The following is a 21475-nucleotide window of genomic DNA, read 5'->3' on the forward strand; positions in this document are numbered from 1 at the left end:
GCGCGATTAGTAAAACAATTACCTCTGCTTTGAGCTGTAAATTATGGGAAACAAGCAATCATGTCTTGTGACCTGGACTAATTCCACTCTGAAACAAATACTCGGCTGATCATCTGGATTTAAACACATTTATTTATAAATGACTATATTATTTTCCGCGCCACAGAAACTCCACTGAAGAGATAACGGCCACAACAAAAAGCCCTCCCTTTTAACCCATTCTGGGCGGGAACTTTTTAACTAAGCATTATGTAATACTTAAGCTATTGAAAAATAGCAGATCTACAAGCTCATAGCGCGCCACCGAGTGGCGCGCTACGAGCTTGTAGGTCTGCTATTTTTGAAAAATTGTGAAAATGCGCCACAAATCTTTGAATATATATTCTTTCAGAAGACTTTTTTTTTTCTCCAGGCCTAAATGGGTTGTTAAACAATCAATGAAAGACTGGACTTTATGCTTTCTAGTTATTGTCAAAACAAAACAGGGCAGCAGTGGCGTGCACAGATAGACACTAGGGGGTGCTAGAGCACCCCCTGCCCCTTTGGCAATGTGCCCTTTTGAAAAAAACACTGTACAGTATGTGGACCATGGTGACATTGATCAATTCTTAATAAAAAAGCTTCTAATATATTATTTATTCCCCAGAATCTATAAACCTCACACTATTTAGGCAACCGGCCGGTTCCACGCGCTGCACAAGGTGCCCTTTTTTTTCCTTGAGCACCCTGCCCCTCTAAATGTCTGTGCACGCCACTGCAGGGCAGCATGTTGTGCAGCTGGTGGACAGGAGAAACAATATGATACACAAGCCGTAGTGGTGTACTGTACTCTGCATGAGGTCATGAACCAACCTCTTGTCACACATTATGCTCCGTGATCTGACCTGTTCTGGGTTTACGCTGGAGTCATGGTGGTGAATACACAACATTCTTGGTGGGCGAGCGCCCAGACACAGTATTATTATCAACACTATACAATCACTATCAGTCCAGCTACAGCCTAGGGCTGTTGAGTTTTTTACTTGGCGGTTAATTGTCGCTTAGCCTCGGCACCAGGCTTTCATTTTCGTCGGCGCAAAAAAAGTAAAGCCTGGAGGAACGAACGGCATTGGCCCATAGAGTATATAAAAGGATAGAGACTGAACTGGCGCGAAGCTCCGCCCCCCCAGCTATTCATGTCAGTGGAAGTTGCTCAGTGGCGTTTTGAAGCACCCGGAAGACTGCCGGAAGTACCGTCTCAGAACGTCTACTTCCGCATTTGACCACCAAATTTTGGTGGTCAAATGCGGAAGTGCAACCGAGCGCTCAATGTTAAAGCCCAGATGCACGGGGTTTCCCGGTCATGAATCCACGGGTCCGCCTGTAGTCCCTCCTCCTACCACTAGGGAGGAGAGCTTCAACGTTGAATAGCATCACTGGCCCCTTGCATTGGCCGCTCTGCTCTGAAAGTGGGAGTCAAACCCTTCCGGGTGGGCGTCGCTCCAAATGATGTGACGTAGCAGCGCTGCACTAGGGGGGGGAGGGGAGGGGCCTGACAGATCGGTGAGATCCAATCAGGGCGTGCGCAAATCTCTGCCGCGACCCGCCCCTCTAGACCAGAAACCTAACACGTTAGCTCAATGCTAATTGTCGCTCAAATAAAATCTTTTTGGCCTTTTTAGGCTTCGTAAACAAAGGGTGGCAGGGTGCACAGGGCAGATATGACAAAAAAGTTTATGAAAAGGCTGGATGTGTCAACAAACAGTATCATTGTTTCTTCATTGTCTATGTGTGATCTGTTTGTTGTCTCCACCAGGCCGAAGGCATGGGGAGAGAGTATGTTTGGCACTCCGTCCGTGTGTCCGTCCTTCCGTCCGTCCTTCCGTCCTTCCGTCCGTCTGTGAACAGCTAATCTCCGGCACCGTTAACCCGGTCGATGCCAAACTTTGCACACACACTCCCTGGATGCCAACGATGAACCTCTGCCCCACATTTTCCAGAACGGCCTGTTGTAGCGCCACCATGAGGCAGCTTTTCACATTTTCTACCTAAAACTACACCGACTCTGACAGCTGTCAAGATGGCGCCGTCTAGGGCTGCTGTGGTGTTGGCGTGTGCTGTGTTTTGTCTGTCCTGTGCTGTTTACGTGTCTTGTTTAACTTCTTACACAAAAGAAGTACTTCTGCACATTGGGTGTTCAACCCCACCGGGCATTTTACCGACATTACTCACCCGATCCACGGATATATTGGATATCCTGGTGCGAGGGACGGCGTTCTTCGCTAGTGCCGTGCGTTGGACTAGAAGGCAACGGGGAAGAAGAGGAGGTTGCCTGGCTCGTCTACGCCGGAGAGGATCGCGTCCACCACTCCCAGGTATATTCCTTGGAAACGTGAACTCTCTACCCAATAAAATGGATGAACTCCGGTTGTTGGTCTCAAGGAATAATGACTTTCACTCCACGGCTGTCTTCGCGTTAGTAGAGACCCATCTAACGCCGGCAGTCCCAGACGAGGCTGTTCAGCTGGAGGGCTTTTCCGCGTTTCGAGCTGACAGAGACTTCGAGGCGGTTGGCAAGTCGCGTGGAGGCGGATTAATGTTTTTTGTGAACAATCGCTGGTGTTCTGATGTGACAGTGATTCATCAACACTGTTCTACTGCACTCGAATCTCTCTTCATCCTCTGTCGTCCATTCTATTCCCCACGTGAGTTTAATGCGTTCATCCTCGTGTGTGTTTACATTCCTCCGGATGCTGACGTCACAGCAGCAGTAGACACACTAGCAGAACAGCTGTCGGGGGCGGAGCGTAATTACCCGGACAGTTTTGCTGTAGTTTTGGGGGACTTCAACCAGGCTCATTTGAGTCGGGCTCTCCCCAAATACAGGCAGCAGGTCACGTGCCCAACTCGGGGAGTGAACATTCTGGATCACTGCTACTGTACCATCAAGCAGGCTTACCACTCTGTCCCCCGTGCTGCGCTGGGCAAAGGTGACCACCATCTCATCCATCTTATCCCTCACTACAGGCAGAGATTAAAAATCTCCAAACCTGTAGTGCGGAGTTACAGAGTTTGGTCCAGTGACGCATGTGAGCGACTCCGTGCCTGGCTGGAGAGCGCTGGCTGTGACCAGGACTTTGTCAAGTGGGCGGGGCCTGAGGCTGGAAACAACCTGGATGAATACACAGACACTGTGACATCATTCATCAGCTTCGGTGAGGAGGTGTGTGTCCCACTCCGCTCCAGGATGGTTTACAACAATGACAAGCCCTGGTTCTCAGCCCAACTCAGGAGGCTAAGGACGGAGAAGGAGGTGGCCAGGCGCAACGGAGACGTGGCTCTGTTCAGGCAAGCCAAGTACAGCTTTGCCAAAGCGGTGAAGGAGGCGAAACATCGCTTCTCAGAGAAACTGCGGCAGCAGAAACGTTGCATGCACACTCCCTAGAGGCCAAGGACAAACCTTTTACCTGCCTTTTCCGCATCTGCCTTTTATAGCGCCACCAGGAGGCCGACTTTTGTAAAACACATTTTTTGATATTACTCCTCCAGATTCTGTCCAAAAATCTCACAAATCGTTACACAGTATCTCTATGGTCATGTGCTCAAGTCGGATCTGTCTGATATTTCATATTCCATCCTAATTGCCTATAATTGGCTTTCACAGTTTGCAAGATTGCCCCGTTTTGAACAATAGCCTCAAATCATGAACGCAGCATGCAATTTACGTGAAATCTTTCACACATTTTCTTACTAGGCTGAGGAATATATCCCACCCTTTTCACATTGGCCTGTTATAGCGCCACCAACAGGTTGATTTTTGCAAAACACATTTTTGGAACAAAATGCCTCAAATCGGTACACATGATCTCTGTAGTCATGTGATCAAGACGAGTCTGTTGGATTTCTCAGATTGTACTCTGATTGGCTAAGATTGCCTTCCAAAGTTTTCAGGAGTGGCCCGTTTTGTACAAAATGCTGCATATGTCCTGCTCATCCAGAATTCTATCCTCAGAGATGCTATGAGTGATCTGGCTCTGCATTTCCTCAACAAAATGAAGGAAAAAAAAAATCTCCTAAACATTTTGCCAAACATCACACACACTCCTATCCTCCTGGTGGAGACCTGTGCCCGGAAGGGCACTTTTTCTAGTTTACATATGTTTTATGTATATCCTGATGACTGCTGTGCACAAAACAAATTTCCGAAAGGACAAATAAAGTATCTATCTATTGTAGCGCTTTCAAACCCCTCAGTGAGCTGTTCACGTTATACATCCAGATTAAGGATTAAGGGTACACTGGCTAAAATGCCTGTATGTTCTGCCTGTGGGTTAAGTTATGTAAGTTATGTATTTGTTTTACATTCTTTTATGATTTTTTTATTGCCTGTTGTATCTCTTGTATGTTAACCCCGTGTATGTATCCCTATGGACCTGAGTCTGCTAATAAAGCTGAATTGAAAATTGAATAACTCTATACTACTAATACCACTAAAAACATGAATAGTGGAAATAGCCGATCTACAAGCTCAAAACGCGCCACATTCTCATGCGTTTTCAGCTTGTAGATCGACTATTCCCACATTTTTTTTAAATGTTTGAAAATATGTGAACATTTTTCAACATGGAAATGATTTATGATGATGATGGAAAAAATAATTGCGATTATCTAAAATAATTGCGATTAGGCAATAGGTCCTACAGCCAACATCACAAAAGGCCTAGTTTTCGTCAATGGCGGCAGATGCATGCTGCAGCAGCACAAAGAACGGCAACAGACTGGAGCCTTGTGCATGCAGTTATTAATAGATAAACTGCACAGCCACACACGCGCACACACACACACACACACACACACACACACACACACACACACACACACACACACACACACACACACACACACACACACACACACACACACACACACACACACACACACACACACACACACACACACACACACACACAGCTTCTGGGGGGTCCCTGGAACAACATATTTTCAGATGGGGGTCGGCGGCCAATTACAGATATTTTTGCGGGTCCTTGACATGAAAATGTTTGAGAATGACTGACATAGAAACATAGGGTTTTTCAGAAAACTGTCAGGATTTTTAGAAGACATTTGTCAAATCGTCCTCAGGTCAAAATGGGTTCATGCAATGCTAAATAGTGCTACAGGTATTGATCGTACTATGTCCTGTTGTACAGTACGTAACTGGGTATCACATGTCATACATGCACAGATGATATCAGCATCAGAATACACTAAGCTGTGTGATATCTATTGTGTCTGACCATATAAATAAATAACGTTATGTGAAGTCAAAATGTTGTCGAAATGCAGATTGGAAGATAAATGTACATAACATTCAGCAAGAAAGAAAGAAAGAAAGAAAGAGGGAAAGAAAGAAAGAAAGAAAGAAAGAAAGAAAGAAAGAAAGAAAGAAAGAATTTAACTGTCTAGTTTGGTTTTGCAATGTTCTCTCTGTTCTCTCTCTTGTTTGGATGGCGTTTCCTGCTTACAATACATAGACATAGTTACATACAGCTCAGAGGAAATGTGGAAAGGACTGGGAGAGTAGAGACAGAGGGGAAAACTAGAAAAAAGTGCCCCTCGAGGGCCGGGCACAGGTCTCCTCTCTCCAACCAAGGACTATTAAAAGAGGACAGGAAGCGAAGACCATACGGTGGACTCCATGTTGCTCCCTGGAAGGAAAGAAACATGCGCAATTCTCCATATGCAGAGTGCAGCCATCTTACCATACAAGTTAATGGCAAGGTGCTACCTAGGTGCGACTTCCATTGGCAGCCCATTCATCCAAACAGAAAAGTCCTATCTGATTGTATTAAACAACGTCAAACTCACCAACATTGCAGCTGTACGGAAAGCTTGAATTATTCTCTTTCTATCCTCAAAGTGTTAGTTTCATAAAAGATCCACTGTATACATGTTATGAGCTACTTTGTGTCCTTGCAGGTGATTCTTTTTCTAAGTGCTGGAGTTTGAAAGTGCTCGTTAGATATCACTCAACTGCCCTGTGTACCACCTGTTTTGAATTAGCACATAATGCAAGAGGCAGCAGGACATTGCTTTACTGAAAACAAGTGCTTCCAAACTCTGATGGAAACATGGCCGCGGTCTAGAGCTGAACGCGGAAGTGTTGGCTGCATATAGCCCATTGCGTGGAGGTTCTTTCCTTCCAGGGAGCAACATGGAGTCCACCGTACGGTCTTCGCTTCCTAACCTTATTTAATTAACCTTGCTCTCCACCAGGATATAGCGTTTGTGATGTTTGGACAAAATGTGTAGGAGTAATATAAACATTTTTTTTTTTTTTTGCAATAATCTGTCGTCTGGTGGTTGTATAACAGGGCAATAAAAAGTAAATATAGAACACGTGTTATTCATAATGTTTAGTAGTGTGCATACAAAGTTGTACACAGATCGGTGCAGTTATAGGTGAAAACATGAATTGGACTGTTATAGCGACACCAAGTGTCATTTCTTCCTCTGCCTAGTGGGAATGTGCGTGCATGATTTCACGGAAATCGCACGCTATGTTCAAAATGGACCAATTCTGCAAACTTTGGAAGGCAATCTTAGCTAATCGGGATGGAATATGGGAAAAACTGACAGATTTGTGTTGATCACATTGGAGTATGGAGATTTGCGTGATGTATGGATAAAATGTGCACGAGTAATATAAAGAAATGCGTTTTGCAAAACCCGGACTCATGGTGGCGCTATAACAGGGCGTTGTGGAGAATTTGGGGCAGAGGTTCGTCGTCAGGAGTGTGTGCACAGCTTGGTACAGACCACCATTGTCAGCCGAAGGCCTGAAGGAGGTTGCACACTGGACGAGTTTTTCGGAAAACCGACGGAAAAACGCAGCTAAAAATCCGAAAACACGTCCAGTGTTTGCGGGGACCTTAATGGAGACAAAAAGGCCGCCTGCCTGTACAATACAGGAGGAAATGAAGTCCAGCTATTCCTAGTACAGTATCTAGACGAGCCAGATAAGTCAGCATACCTAAGCAGCGCACAATGGCTCACTACACCTGCCGGACGGGTCCGATTAGTTTTTTTTCCAATGGATACTTTTTCACACCGACGGGGGGGGAAAATGTCAGCACAGATTAAATCGATAGAAACCTCCACCTGCTTCAGATCAAAGAATGCTTGTTCCATTTGTTAGCATAGAGACAGCAGAGGTCGGACAGCCAGTCAATTCAGACAGAGAGAGGGGGCGGGGCGGATGGGACTTGGGCTTGGCCCTCAGTCTGGTCGTTTTGCGATGTGTAATTGCAGTCCTGATGACTGGTAAGCATTCAGAGCACACTCCATCATCGCTTCCCATCAGGAGGACTCCCACATCCTTCCTGGACATGGCCGTTTCCCTCCACGCCAGTGACTGAGAGCAGGGTGGTAGTGACACTGTGGGTGTCACCACAGCCGTACCGAAAACTCAAAATATATTGCAAGCTCCCCCACACAGTTAGCTGTGTGGGGAACTTGCAATTTATTTTGAGTTTTTGTTGATTGATCTGGCTATCAATCAACCCTCAAGGAAATGATTTATCTTGTGTCACCTGTGTGAAACTATGGTGTAATTTTTTTTTGCCTTATTATTGATAGATGTACAGTACAGTAGGTAGACAGGAAACGGGGAGAGAGATGGGGGAGAATTTAAAGACACACAGCAAAGTTCGTCGGGATCGGGACTCGAACGCGCGACACATGCTGGATTACCAGCCAAGGTGCCTGGACCGCTAAGCCAGCCCAGGCCATGCGTACATTTCTACGGCATTCTTTACTTCATTCTTCCCCTCTTTTCTCTGACCTTGCCATGCAAATAAAGAAGGCTGTGAGCTATATTTAGCTGAGACTATAAATGGACTGCCACAGCAACCGCTGTAAAATCATTATACAATAGACAGTGGACTTCCGTCATATGCCAATGCCAACATGAGGCCAAGTCCTAACTAAAATGCAACCTTATGTATTCTTTGAATAAACAGAAGAGATAAGATGACCGCCACTGTTGCTATTATGCAAAGTCACCGTCGCCGTCTCTGCCATGGCACATTTAGGTAAATTATGTGGGGGTGTAAAGTTCACCGCAAACCGTCTAGCCTCTGGGGTAGAGGTGGGGATTCTCAGTAAAAGCTCTGCATTTCCATAGCACCTTATCCAAAGCGCTTGCATTAGCTAAGCTTCACATTCACACACCGACATTAAAACCCATTTTGGGCGGGAACCCCTTTTGGTGTTAGCATTATGTTATGCTTTAGCTATTGAAAAATAGCAGATCTACAAGCTCGTAGCGTCTGCTATTTTTTGAAAAATCGAAGAACGACATAGCCTTTTCAGAAAACTGTCAGGATGTAGAAGACATTTTTAGAATCTGATCTCAGGTCAAAATGGGTTAAGGCAAGCAACCATGCAAGGTACTACCACCCTCATCTGGAGCAGTTAAGGGTTCAGGGTCTTTCTAGGACACTTTGATGCAAATCCAGGAATATCCAGGGTTTGAACCCGGGAAGCTTACTGTTCCAAGACGGCCACTAGGGAACTTCTAATCTACACTTTGATCAGTGGGATTTCCCTTTCAACACAGCATGGTACAAGCTTGGATGGATATAGGATGCTTCTGAAAGACTCTTGCTGAATTCAAATGATCTCAACAATGGTAGTGTGACTATAAGTCCAAGATCGGGTCAAAGTAGGATGTAGGCTAATTCCTGAGCAAATCCTGACTCTGACACGTGTTGAGCATGTCATGCTCAACCAACCTTTTTAAATTCAAGCCATTGGAGATTTTGGAATCAAAATATAAATTAACTAGAAAAAGTGCCCTTCTGGGCAGAGGTCTCCACCAGGAGGATAGGAGTGTGTGTGTGATGTTTGGCAAAATGTTTAGGAGCAATATAAACGTGTGTGTGTGTGTGTGTGTGTGTGTGTGTGTGACGCGGCTTGGCCTGTTGTAGCGCCACCATGAGGCTGATTTGAAAACTGTCAAGTGGCATTTCTTCCAAAGCCTAGTGGGAATATGCATGCACAGTTTCACCACAATCGGACGCTGAGTTGAGTAGTTGTGGCGATTTGTACAAAACGGGTACAAAGCGGGCTACTCCTGAAAAGTTTAGAAGCCAATCGTAGCCAATGAAGGTGGATTATGAGAAATCAAACAAACCCGTCTTCATCACATGACTATGAAGAGCATGTGTACCAATTTGCGTGAAATTTGGATAAAATCTGAAGGAGTAATATTAGAAAATGTGTTTTACATATGTCGGCCTCCTGGTGGCGCTATAAAGAGCAGATGTGAAAAATTCCAGGCAAAGGTTTTTCCTTGGCCTCTAGGGAGTTGGCATACAAAGTTATCCACAGATCCGTGCAGTTAGAGGTAAAAACACTTTTCGGCCAGTTATAGCGCCACCATGAGGCTGAGTTGAAAATGTTCATGTGGCATTTCTTCCTCTGCCTAGTGGGAATGTGCGTGCACAATTTCACGGAAATCACACGATGTGTTCATGATTTGCAGCATTTTGTTTGAAACTGAGCACTCCTGCAAACTTTGGAAGCCAATCTTAGCCAATCAGGATGGAGTCTGAGAAATCTGAAAGACCCGTTTCGTTGAATGGCTCTAGAGAGACTGTGTACCAATTTGCGTGATGTTTGGACAAAATCTGTAGGTGTACTGTCCAAAAACGTGTTTTGCACAAAGCGGCCTCCTGGTGGCGCTATAACAGGCCGTTCTGGAAATTGGGGCAGAGGTTCATCGTTGGCATCCAGGGAGTGTGTGTGCAAAATTTGGCATCGACCGGGTTAATGTGGCCCTCAGGTTAATGTCAGAAAACTGATATAATATTGATTTCAGCTGTTACAATTCTACGACATGCAAACATGACCCGCTTTAATTACTTCAGTCTAAATTAGTAGCTCAATGCTTCAACACAAGTATAATTAAAAGCATTTGAAATGACATAAAAATGTTCATTTTCAGGATTCCAATTCAAAAATAGCAAAAAGCTAAGATTTAAATTCGAATATAGCAAAAAAAGCCGATCTACAAGCTCAAAACGCGTCGAGCTTGTAGATATTTTTGCTACGACAGTAATATATGGCCCTAGGGAGTGAGTGTGGAAATATAGTGGCCCTCTCCATCGTCAAAGTTGCCCAGCCCTGAGCTAGAGTATGAGCACAGTTTAGCTACAAATCTGGTCAGAGATATACAACATTTTACCTCTACAATACCCTAATCCGGATCGTGAGTGCATTTCTGAATGGATGTACACTAGTATATAAACTCCATGGCTACAATCTGTTACCTTTAAATCCTACATCTTGATTATGCAACACTTGTCTGTGCCATGAAATACTGGAATCATCAAGCAGCTGGGATTAAAGGTCTGGTGGTTACATCATGAGCCTGAAACAGCAGCTGAACTGCTATAAATACAAGGGCAGAATGAGAAATAATAGTGAATCTGATGAGAATGATTTGATTTCAGGCGCATGAAACACAACACCATGTGGCCTGGCAGGCTAGAGGGAACATCAATGCGGCCACAGAGGCCACATCAATGCGCTTATGGAAAAATCAATATATGCATAACACACCCCAGTACCACAATTATCTACAAACTGAGCAGAGTGCGAAACCTTATGCCCCGTCCTAAAAAAAAAAGAAAGATATAAACTAGATATGCAGTGAGTGCAACACCATCGTTGTGAGTCCATCGTATACTATGTTGACTGCAGTCCCTCGTCTATACTTGGCCACCTCCTTCTTTCAGAAAATAGCAGATCTACAAGGTCATTGTGTCACATCGCTATTTTCACAGAACCGTCTGCTTATTTTCGCCGAATACTCGCCTAGTATGAATGCCCCAGAATAGGTAGGTAGGGTATGTAATATGCACGGGTTCATCAACTGGTTTAACCCATTTTGGGCGGGAACCCCTTTTGGTGTTAGCATTATGTTATGCTTTAGCTATTGAAAAATAGCAGATCTACAAGCTCATAGCGCGCCACCGAGTGGCGCGCTACGAGCTTGTAGGTCTGCTATTTTTGACATAGAAACTGTCAGGATGTAGAAGACATTTTTAGAATCTGATCTCAGGTCAAAATGGGTTGTGAACACCCCAGAATTGACCGTGTAGAAATCGCTCCCCGTATACCGTCCTGCAGGGCACAGGATATGGGTATAAGAGCATCTCTTCCTCACCGGCTCAGCAACAATAAAAAAAACAACACCCTCGAACCAGGGCAGATCTCGGAGAACAAAGACAGTATATATCATGGTTATTGTAAATGGAGCATGTACTGTCTGGGCATAAATCACAGGTCCCTGGCTGGCTGGTATAAGCTGCAGTCAGCCCAGGAGTCTCTCTTTGACTGGGCTGACTGGGAGGCAGGGTCCGGTGGCGTGGAGGTGGCTGTGGGAACTCGGATCTCTGTTACCAGATTTCCCCTGCAGGCCACAGACGCTCTGCATTGGTCAGCACTGCAACCTCCCCTCCTTACACCCCCACACCACTGGGGCACTCCATCAGCAACGCAGGACACAGGGCTCCATTTTGGTCACCGCTAAACCCCTTATCCCTAAACTTCTTTGCCTTTTTTTACTATTTTGCAAAACATTTTTGAATAGCTAAAATGGCCAGTCTACAAGCTCACAACGTGTCAATGTAGAGGCTAGCTGAACTATTCAAAAATGTTTTTCAAAATAGTAATAATAGTAAATAGTAATAATACTATTTTGAAAAACATTTTTGAATAGTTCAGCTAGCCTCTACATTGACACGTTGTGAGCTTGTAGACTGGCCATTTTAACTATTCAAAAATGTTTTGCAAAATAGTAAAAAAAAGGCAAAGAAGTTTAGGGATAAGGGGTTTAGCGGTGACGAAAATGGAGCCCACAATGTCCTCCACCTTATGACACGATAATATAATAAAGCACACACACACGTGTGTCCCTCGTGAACACATGCATACGACAACGCACAGACAAAACGCGCAGTCCTCCTCACTACATGCGTACGCCTTCATTGCCGGCATGGCTCCTCATCCCAGGTCTGAGGTGACACGCCTGTATATGCTAAGTTTCATGAACGCTAACTACTGCACGCACGCATGCACACGCGGCGGTGTCTCAGGGGTAGAGTGACTGGATGGTAACCGCAAGGTTGCCAGTTCGATCCCGGGCTCCCCCAGAGTTAGTGTCGAAGTGTCCTTGAGCAAGACACTGAACCCCTAATTGCTCCTGATGTGCTGGTTGGTGCCTTGCATGGTTTCTGCCGCCATCAGTGTATGAATGTGTGTGTGAATGGGTGAATGTAATGCACAATCTGTAAAGCGCCTTGGATAAAGGCGCTATATAAATGCACCATTTACCATTTACCACACTCAGTGTATTTTTTTAACCAAATACCTTGATATCGATATTGTGTGATGATAATGATGTGGCGATAAGGCACGAATCCACGATATTACCCTATAAGATTATGTAAAATCCCAGACGATATCTATGATCGATATAAATGTCCACACACAAACATAGAGAGACACACCATGTATGTGTTGTATACTAGTATGTGTCTAATAAGCTAAAGGGGGACATGAATTGCAGAACATTACATGAGCCATGGGATAATCAAGCCAATTCTTTCCATCAGAGGAAAGCTTGTGTTTACAGCACATAACAATACAGTGACAGGCAGTGTAATGAAAATATGTGAAATCCAATGAAGAAAAAAAAGCGCCGCGCTATGAGCTTGTAGGTCTGCTATTTTTGAAAAATCGAAGAACCACTGACATATAAACATAGCTTTTTCAGAAAACTGTCAGGATGTAGAAGACATTTTTAGAATCTGATCTCAGGTCAAAATGGGTTAAATCTGCTGAGCAAGTAAGAAGACAGGCTGGTGGGTACACCAGCCCACACGCCCATTTGTTTGGCTTTCCGTCCGATTGTGTATTTGTTGCTCATTTCCGCAATTTTAGCGCTAGTTCTTGCATAGTGCCGCCTCTCGACATGGGCTGCTGATGCCCGGCGATAAAGAATGAGACGTCTGCTTGGCTGTTGTTGGAAGTGCTCCAGACTACGCTGACGGACACTGGTCTCACTGTTCTTCCATCTGTGCCCCAGCGCGTTACGGGCTCACCCCGAAGCCCAACACCAAAGCAATGAATCCTCACATTCACAGAGAGCTAGTGGTGCTACAGGGTGCGTGTGGTGGAGCTCAGATGATGATGAGATAAGAACGCATCATCAGTGCTTTGCACAGTCTCAAACAAATTGACTCGGAATCACTTTGGAAAGACTATAGCGGCTCAAATAAAGGCAAGAGGTTGGTTCTCATCCAGGGATCATGGCTGTAACAGTCACAATAGTGGTACTCTTTTAATAAAGGGACTTTTTTTTGAAAAATGCTGAGAAATTTAGAAAATGTTTGAAAACATGCTTATTATGGTATCTTCAGTATTTATCTTCAAAAACAATGATTGTTTGGACCACACATTCAAATAATAATGGTTACATATGCCCATCATGATTACATATGCCCAAATGATGATGATGACAGTCACACATCAAAACTTAGGGGTTTGTTTAAAGGCATATTCAGTGATTTCACTTAATTCAAATATCACTTATTTTTTCTTATTTTTTGGATAATCCTCCCTACTATAAAGTGTGCTGACCATATAAGGAGTTTCTCCCTGTCCCCAGTGAGCCCCTGGGGTCAAAAAACCCTAGTTTCGGTTTGGGCTTTGGGTGGCAAAGCCTTCATCCAATCAGGATGAGAGGGGCCTTCCTCCAATCATGATCGAGTGGGGCGGGCATTGGTGCACGTGCTGTCGGTCTGTTGTACTTCCTCACTGTAGAGCGTGTGCATGTGCACATCTTGTTACCGGGTGGACCGGGTTTTTTTCCAAATCACCCAAATCACTGAATGCTCCTTTAATACAACTATAATACAAAAATAATGTGCCAGTTCTAAGAGCGTGAAAAATAATAATAATGTAAATGAATATGTAATATTCTCCTGCTCATTTGCCAAAAGGCCTATGCCTATTTAACACAATACATTTACAGTATAATCTTATTGATCTGGTACAGCTGGTATACAGCTTTTATTATATCAGATGTCAGCATTAAACGCATCCAGATGGCAGATGCATCCAAAACTCGGGAGCCTTTTCGTAGAGTATATGTTGGCCACACTCTGTCACGCAGGGGGTTTCAAATCAGATAATGTCTCAAATTGCCCTGTAATGGTTGAGTTTAGGATTACCCCACCCCACCCCTCCACCCTGATCCCTTCCTCCCTCTCTCTGGCTCAATCTCCATGTTAACATCTATTCCCCCTGGGGAGATCATTCTGGGCTGTAATATAAACGTATATTGTGCTATCAAGCCACCAGCCGAAAGCCACCGCAAGGCCTCCCCCAGAGCTCTGGCCGGCGCTTGCTATCGGGTCTCGCCCAAGCTGGACAACAGCTCCTTCTGTACAGGCTAAAGAGGAGAGCACAGTGCCAGCATAGACTATAGAGTACACTACAGACAGAGTGACAGGGATGACATGCAGCATGGGCTTGGCTAATGCAGGTGCAGCGACTAGCTTGTTCGTTCAATTTCGGGGCTGGTATATAGCGGTCCTGTGGCCCACCTACACTCAAAATACGGTTACAGCGACATTGATTGATTGATTGATTGATTGAAATATTTATTAACAGTTTGCAGACTGACTGACAGTACATTGCAAGCACAAACTCAATACAAAGACTGTTAACTGTGAGTGGACGACCCAATTAAGCATTACACTTGTTTACAAGAGGGTCCACCATGTTCAATTCATCGTGTTCAATTCAACATGACTGTTGTGTCTGATTTCTGGGATTGTAGATTGTGAGAAAGGAAGAGGAGGAGGACAGAGAGAGGAAGAGGGATGGGGTGGGTGGAGTCATGGGGTAGTACCGTTTGCATAGAAATTGATAAGACAACTGTATATATTGACATCAACTGTAGATATTGATGTTTTTGAGGATTATATTTATGAAGCAGGATTAAGTGTGCTTGATAAATAAATAAAAACAAGCGTTCTCTTAAGACAAAGCTCTATAAAGAGGAGTCGGGACGGGAACACATGCTGCAAATGAGGAGCAGCTGCTAATGGATCCATTGGGTTGTGCTAGTGGGCTGAGAGTTAGGAGAAATGCTGAGACAACAAGAGGCCCTTTCACTCAGAGCCCATTAAATATTAAACACTACAGTAGTCAATAGTAAATCCCTGCTGTCCCTATAGGAGCTAAGAGTAGAGACACAGACCGCAATCTGAGACTGTCCATGGGCCTATTACTAATACTGAGCAGGGACATTATATTGGGCTCCAGTTTGAGTGTCTGAGAAAATGTGCCTGTATGAATGTATTAAAGTATCATAATAAACAACAATATATAGTAGTCTATACTGAACGAAGACGCGCTACAGGCCCCGTAGTATATAGCAGAGCGTGTGCGGGTCATACTGGCTATAGCCTACTATTTTGACAGCTATATTATGGCCAATATATTGCCATCAACGACCAGAGATGTAAGGCAATGAATGTATGAGTCTTGACTGCCACTTACTCAAATGCAAAGAAGAGCGAGCAAGTGCCGACGATGAGAAACATGGTCAGATAGAAGACGCCCTTCTGCCGGGCCATCATCACTCGTCCATCGCAGCAGAAAGTGTTTTTCCCCGGGAGCTTTTCCCATTTTCGCACCTTGCGCTTTATTATCATCACCGCCGACATGGTGATATTCTTTCGTTCGGAGTTTGGGCCAGTATAGGTGTCCTTTTGCTAAAAGACAGGATTCATTTGCTTTTATAGCCTATATAACAAAATGATCAAGTGTCAGCCTTGTCCATTCCGGTGCATGGTGGGGTTATTAATCAGTCCGTGGCATGGATGATCTAAAATAATTATGATTCAGCCAATAAATCGATGAAGATGTTGTGGTCGCACAGCCTGGGATAGACTAAGAAACACTGCGCTGAATAAGAATGTCACACAATCCAAACACACATGACAGGTTCAATAATAGCCTGAATATAAGTGTGCCTCGGCGCACGAATGTAAAGCGTCTTTATCAACGTATAGCGTCGCAGTCATAGCTTCACATTTCATCCATATTGTGATTATCTTCTTAATGCACCAGCTCATTCCGACATCCAGCTCCCATGCCTGTTAAAGCTGACAACCTTGATTCCATGCTGTCCATTGAATATTGTAAATTGTTGATTGGAATTTATCCAAATGCTTGCGGCAGATGTTTTTGACGACGAGAGAAAGAAAATATCCATTCGTGGTTCCTGCATTTGAAGGCTGGACCTTGGCCAGTTTGACATTCATATCATCTCGATAATAAATCATAAATGATCAAAACAGACGCAATGTTTCATGTTCCAATAAATTACAAGGGAATGCGATATACTGGAAGACGGCGAATAAGCCTAATTCTTTATGAAAATAACGAAAATAATTCCTCGATCCGACGGAACAAGCAAATCAAAATAGTCGTTGGCCGTATGATAAGGTGTATTTTGCTGTGCTTTCCCGCAGGACGCAAGCTTGCCTGGTTTAGTCAATGGTAGCAGGAAACACGCCTAGATTGAACTGTCTAATCTTAAAGGGGCAGAACAGGTAAAATAAAAAAGAACAAAGGAAAACAAATGTAAACCACATTCATAGAATAACAACTTTTCTTAAAATATATATATTATTATTGTTTTTAAAGTGCATAACGCATAATGTGTAACACATTCGTAATATAATGCACATACATGATTGTAAATTCTGATGTATTGAATTATCTGCATCATTATTTTCATTCCACCAAATGCTGGGACCAAATATTCAAAAAATATTATCACAAATTAAAGCCACATGCTTTAACATCTCCGGGTGGACCTTCACAGATTTAGCTAGTCATCTTTTTCAATTCACAAAACCAAATGTGTGTTCGGACAAACCAGCACAGGGGTCTAAAATCACACCTGTGTGAAGTAAGTGGTGCAACTCCATGTGGGGGTCCCCGGAACATCCAGACCCCCAGAAACGCGTCCAGGGGGCCCGGCCGCGTCCGGCAAGCCGCCCTGCGTCTGAAACGGTTGAGAAATGACACCGTGTGGGGGTCCCCTCTACTGTACTGTACTGTACTGTACTGTACTGTACTGTACTGTACTGTACTGTACTGTACTGTACTGTACTGTACTGTACTGTACTGTACTGTACTGTACTGTACTGTACTGTACTGTCACACCTGAAATCATCATATATACAGTTAATATGTATGTGTGTGTTAACCAAGTGACACTTGGTTTTGAAAACCAACCAAATGCTATTTTCGTGCTCGGACGGACACACACAGGCAGCCAGGGACAGACCCAGCCATGCAGGCAGCCAGCCAGAGACACACAAAGCTCCGTAATGAAGTGGTTGCACCACTTTAAAACATTATATACGGAATAAAATGTTTGCCATTGACTTCATGGCATGCCACATGACATCACAGGGGTGGGGGGGTGGGGGGGGTCAGGGCACACACAAAGCCACAAAATTCAAGTCATAGTAATTTTGCCATCGACTTGGCCTGAAAAGTTTATACAGAATAATAAAACGTTTGGAAAAAAGTCCATAGACTTGGCCGCCACATGACGTCATGGGGCCCACACACGCGTTGGAGTGGCTAGCAACGCTCAAAAATCACACCCATTTGAAGTGAGCGGGGCCTTTTATCATGATGATAATGTATGACAACCGTGCTGCTACCGACTACAGTGGTTTTCAACCAGTGGTCCGGGGACTGACCAGTGACCACCAGTGGTCAGGAGGATCCAGGTCGCCCCCAGCTACAGTTGGAGGCCATCGATATTGTCCTTTTCTTTTTGCTGAGGTTTGCGTGATCTGCGCAAAAGGACAGTTAACCCATTTTGGGCGGGAACCCCTTTTGGTGTTTTAAACATTATGTTATAATTTAGCTATTGAAAAATAGCAGATCTACAAGCTCATAGCGCGCCACCGAGTGGCGCGCTACAAGCTTGTAGGTCTGCTATTTTTGAAAAATCGTGAAAATATTTATTTCAGAAAACTGGAGGATTTAGAAGATTTTTTAAAATTTTGAGGTCAGGCCTAAATGGGTCAAATGATAAGGGACAATATCGGTGGCACCCAACTGTACATGATGGAGTTGGTAACCAAATGGATCCTCACGTTTCACGTTTCATGTTACGCTCCCAAGAGTTAAATTATTGTTAAACATCTGCATACCTCATTTACAAGAAGTCTACACAATTAGAGAATGTAGAAGAATAGACCAATCAGAGACAGGCGAGGGCGGGTCTTTTCCTAACCGAGATGCAGAAAAGATTATAGCAAAAGAGTATAGCAAAGTGAGAAAAGGACGAACGTAGCGAATCAGTCTGGATTCCAGGCTAGCGTATTACTGCATATACTCATTCCAGAGTAGGGTACTCCGACAACGGGTATACAGTAAGTAGGACCTACTCTGACAACAGTGTACAACTGGTATTGCATATCCAGGTGGGGCATGCATTCCCAACTTGCATCGTTCCCGACATGCATTGTCCCAGAGTATGGACACCGGTTGCATATATAATGTATATACTGTTTGATTGCGACCATAGGTCGCAGTTTACTATGAAAACCTGCATCTCGCGTCCGTCACGCCTCGTGACACGCTCCATATATGGCCAATACAGAATTCATTCCATATGTTGATCTGACCTCATCAAACCCTGCACACTCAAGAGAGACGGAGAAGACAGGATCATCATCACCTAGATCTGACCTCACGGACACCACATCAATAATAGTTTAATAGTGTGTGTGTGTGTGTGTGTGTGTGTGTGTGTGTGTGTGTGTGTGTGTGTGTGTGACTGTGTGTGTGTGTGTGTGTGTGTGTGTGTGTGTGCGTGTGTGTGTGTGTGTGTGTGTGAGTGTGTGTGTGTGTGTGTGTTTTGTGTAAACCATGTCCAGGGACAGCTCAACTGTACACTTCAATGAAGCAGAAATATTTGTAGGCCATATTAGCCTATACTGTATTTGTGTGTAGGAGTTCCAATATATTAGACCATACATGGGCAATTGGCAGCCCGGGGGCCACATGCGGCCCCCACTTAATGCGGCCAGCAGGTTAATATCGGAATAATGATATTTTAGTGATTTCAGCTGTTCCAATTCCAAACATGCAAACATTACCCGCTTTAATTACTCCAGTCTATATTAGTAGTTTAATGACTAGTATTACAATTGTATTGTCTTTTTATGTCCAATGTATTTGTATTTAAGTTCATAAAGTTAACATGAGTATAGCCTCGATACCCAGGCTTTCATTTCGTCTGCGCGAAACATTTAAAACATGCATGAGTATAACTAAAATACGTTTGAAATTAAATACAAATGATACTTTTCAGGATACCAATTTAAAAAGATCAATGTGAAGTGAGTGGTGCCATTTATCATGAGGCTAACCTCTAATGATAATGTAAGCCACATACAAAGATAGTCTATACCATTCATTGTCAAATGTCAATGGACGCCAGCGACATGAAGATACAAAGATGCATCCAATGTTTGTAGCTGCTGCAAAGGCTACAAAAATGTTGAGCTGGTTTCAACTTCAGAGTTCAGACACAAATATACAAAGCTACAAATAAGTTGTGTAGCTGTGTAGCTTTGCATCTTTGTATTTTTTGCAATCTGCCCGTGTGATAAGATAATAAGACACAAAGCCACACGTTGGAGCGGTTAGCACCGTTCTAAGGAGTGTTGTTTTCGTCGACTAAAACCAAGACGAAAAATGTCCGTCGACTACCTTTTTTCACTGACGAAAACTACATGGAAACTATTAATGAAAACTAGGACAAGAGATCCAGTAGAAGTAAAAGACAAGTCATTTTACACTTGGTTGCATGCTGAAAATAGCAGATCTACAAGCTCACAACGCGTCGCAAAATCAGCCATTACGACGGCATCAAGGCCCGCCAAAACACATTTTAGTCGACTAAATCGCCTGTAGATTTAGTCGACTAAAATCTTATGACATTTAGTCGACTAAAACTAGACTAGACTAAAATGTGACTATAAAACGAAGTGAAAACTGTTCAAGAGACTGACTAAAACTAAAATAGAAGTTTGCTGCCAAAAACAACACTGGTTCAAAGGGTTACATATAGTTTTTAAGTGTGGACTAAATTGTGCCGCTTTAAGTGTGGACTAAATTGTGCCGCTTTAAGTGTGGACTAAATTGTGCCGCTTTAAGTGTGGACTAAATTGTGCCGCTTTAAGTGTGGACTAAATTGTGCCGCTTTAAGTGTGGACTAAATTGTGCCGCTTTAAGTGTGGACTAAATTGTGCCGCTTTAAGTGTGGACTAAATTGTGCCGCTTTAAGTGTGGACTAAATTGTGCCGCTGTAAGTGTGGACTAAATTGTGCAGCTTTAAGTGTGGACTAAATTGTGCAGCTTTAAGTGTGGACTAAATTGTGCCGCTTTAAGTGTGGACTAAATTGATGATGTGTACACTACAGTAACATTACATAAATGACCCAGAGAGGATAATAGATGTCCTTTTTCACTAATGTACTGGAGGCTGTGTAACGTATTATAGATACAAGATAACACACATCACTCACCATCAGCTGCAGATGAGTGATTAAGGGCTTGTTGTCAGGCATATCCTCAGCTGAACCACGAACTTGCAGGTGAAAGTAATATTTGATAATGTGCACGTTCATGTGGAGTGGATGGGAATAGGTGGTTGAAATATAGTTTTATCTCCGGACAACCTGAAATATAAATACATCAAATAATAAAAGCTGTGAGGAGAAGCTTGATGAGTAATATTTCAAAGTACTAGAATCTTAAAATGCTGTCCTGGCTCCGAATCTCGTGGTTATCACAATGTTGGACAGTGGGGGCAGCGTGCCTTCATCATGCCCTTTGAGTATTAGAATCATTGTTTTTACTCCATTAGTATATGCAAATATCGTATGTTCTGATGTATTGCATGTATACATTTATCAAAGATGCAATTAGCATACACAAAGGTCACTCATAAAGATTATTAGTAACATACCAGCCATAGGAATGAGAATGTAATTTCTTCAATATCTAATCTTTTTAATTCAGAGATCAGTGCTTTGAAGAAGGAATTGCTCCCATCATAGAAACAAAACATGGTTTAGCTGTTTTTTATTATGCAACATGCCATTATTAAGCTTTAGTTATAATATTATAATATGTTGTAATAACCATGGTTATAACAAGTTTGTGGTGACTGGAAGAAATGTAAGCTTTTGGCTCTTTGTCTCCACCTATTGGTACGTGTTGATGCCTTCATCAACAGAGTGGCTGACTGACCGTGAGCTTGCGATATAAATAGTATCATCATTTAAGAGTGATGTCATATTATGATATTCAC

General features: G+C 43.5%; 1 protein-coding gene across 3 annotated transcripts in view; it reads right to left on the reverse strand.

Moving 5' to 3' along the window:
- Positions 1-21475, reverse strand: part of zdhhc9 (zDHHC palmitoyltransferase 9) — a gene marked incomplete at its 5' end in the record, with an annotated part of 59539 nt that overhangs the window by 30543 nt on the left and 7521 nt on the right. The window contains one exon of one of the 3 annotated variants that reach the window (XM_079522608.1): positions 20688-20840. The exons of 1 other annotated variant lie outside the window; for it this stretch is intronic. Coding sequence is in view for 1 of the 2 variants with exons in the window: in XM_079522607.1 (XP_079378733.1) it covers positions 15619-15785 (167 nt within the window). Of the gene's footprint in view, positions 1-15618; positions 15786-20687; positions 20841-21475 lie in introns of those variants that run through there. One more of the 3 variants, XM_079522607.1, reaches the window with a different exon arrangement.

Source organism: Electrona antarctica, assembly GCF_951216825.1.
Source record: "Electrona antarctica genome assembly, chromosome: 1".
NCBI lineage: Eukaryota > Metazoa > Chordata > Actinopteri > Myctophiformes > Myctophidae > Electrona > Electrona antarctica.